Raw genomic sequence first — 366 nt, 5'->3', positions numbered from 1 at the left:
ACCACGCGCCCGGCCGGGGGCAGGGCTAGGGCCAGTGCTAGGGCCGAGTAGCCTGTGAACGTGCCTGGGGACGGGGACATGCATAGGCTCAGGCCACCGTGCAGAGATGGCCGGTGACTTGGACCCCCAGTGGTCGCGGCCGCGCGCCCTACCCAGGTCCAGCGCCTTCTTGGCCTTAATGAGCCGCGCCAGGTTGGCCAGAAGCTGGGCCTGCTCACAGGTCATCATGGACTCTCCCCGCGGCTGCTCCAGCGTCAGCTGTGTGTGTGGTGGGGAGAGGGTCGCACCAGCTCTGCTGTCCCCCCAGGTGGAGGCCCCCCCCCGCGGGGGTGGCTGTGGGCACCGCCCAGGGGAGCGCCTTCCCAG

The 366-nt window shown here is 70.8% G+C and overlaps 1 protein-coding gene across 1 annotated transcript in view; it reads right to left on the bottom strand.

Annotated features, from left to right (window-relative positions):
- COMTD1 (catechol-O-methyltransferase domain containing 1) overlaps window positions 1-360 on the bottom strand; it is a 1,669-nt gene extending 1,309 nt beyond the window's left edge. The window contains exons 1-2 of the mRNA XM_014538352.1: window positions 153-360; window positions 1-64 (exon numbers count right to left, since the gene is read on the bottom strand). Of these exons, the coding sequence (XP_014393838.1) occupies window positions 1-64; window positions 153-228 (140 nt within the window). The 5' untranslated portion in view covers window positions 229-360. The remainder of the gene's footprint in view (window positions 65-152) is intronic.
- Between the last annotated feature and the right edge of the window lie 6 nt (window positions 361-366).

This window comes from Myotis brandtii, unplaced genomic scaffold (genome assembly GCF_000412655.1).
Source record: "Myotis brandtii unplaced genomic scaffold, ASM41265v1 scaffold190, whole genome shotgun sequence".
In the NCBI taxonomy this organism is placed as follows: domain Eukaryota; kingdom Metazoa; phylum Chordata; class Mammalia; order Chiroptera; family Vespertilionidae; genus Myotis; species Myotis brandtii.
The sequence above is the reverse complement of the archived record's forward strand: the minus strand, read 5'-3'. Positions and strand labels throughout refer to the sequence as shown.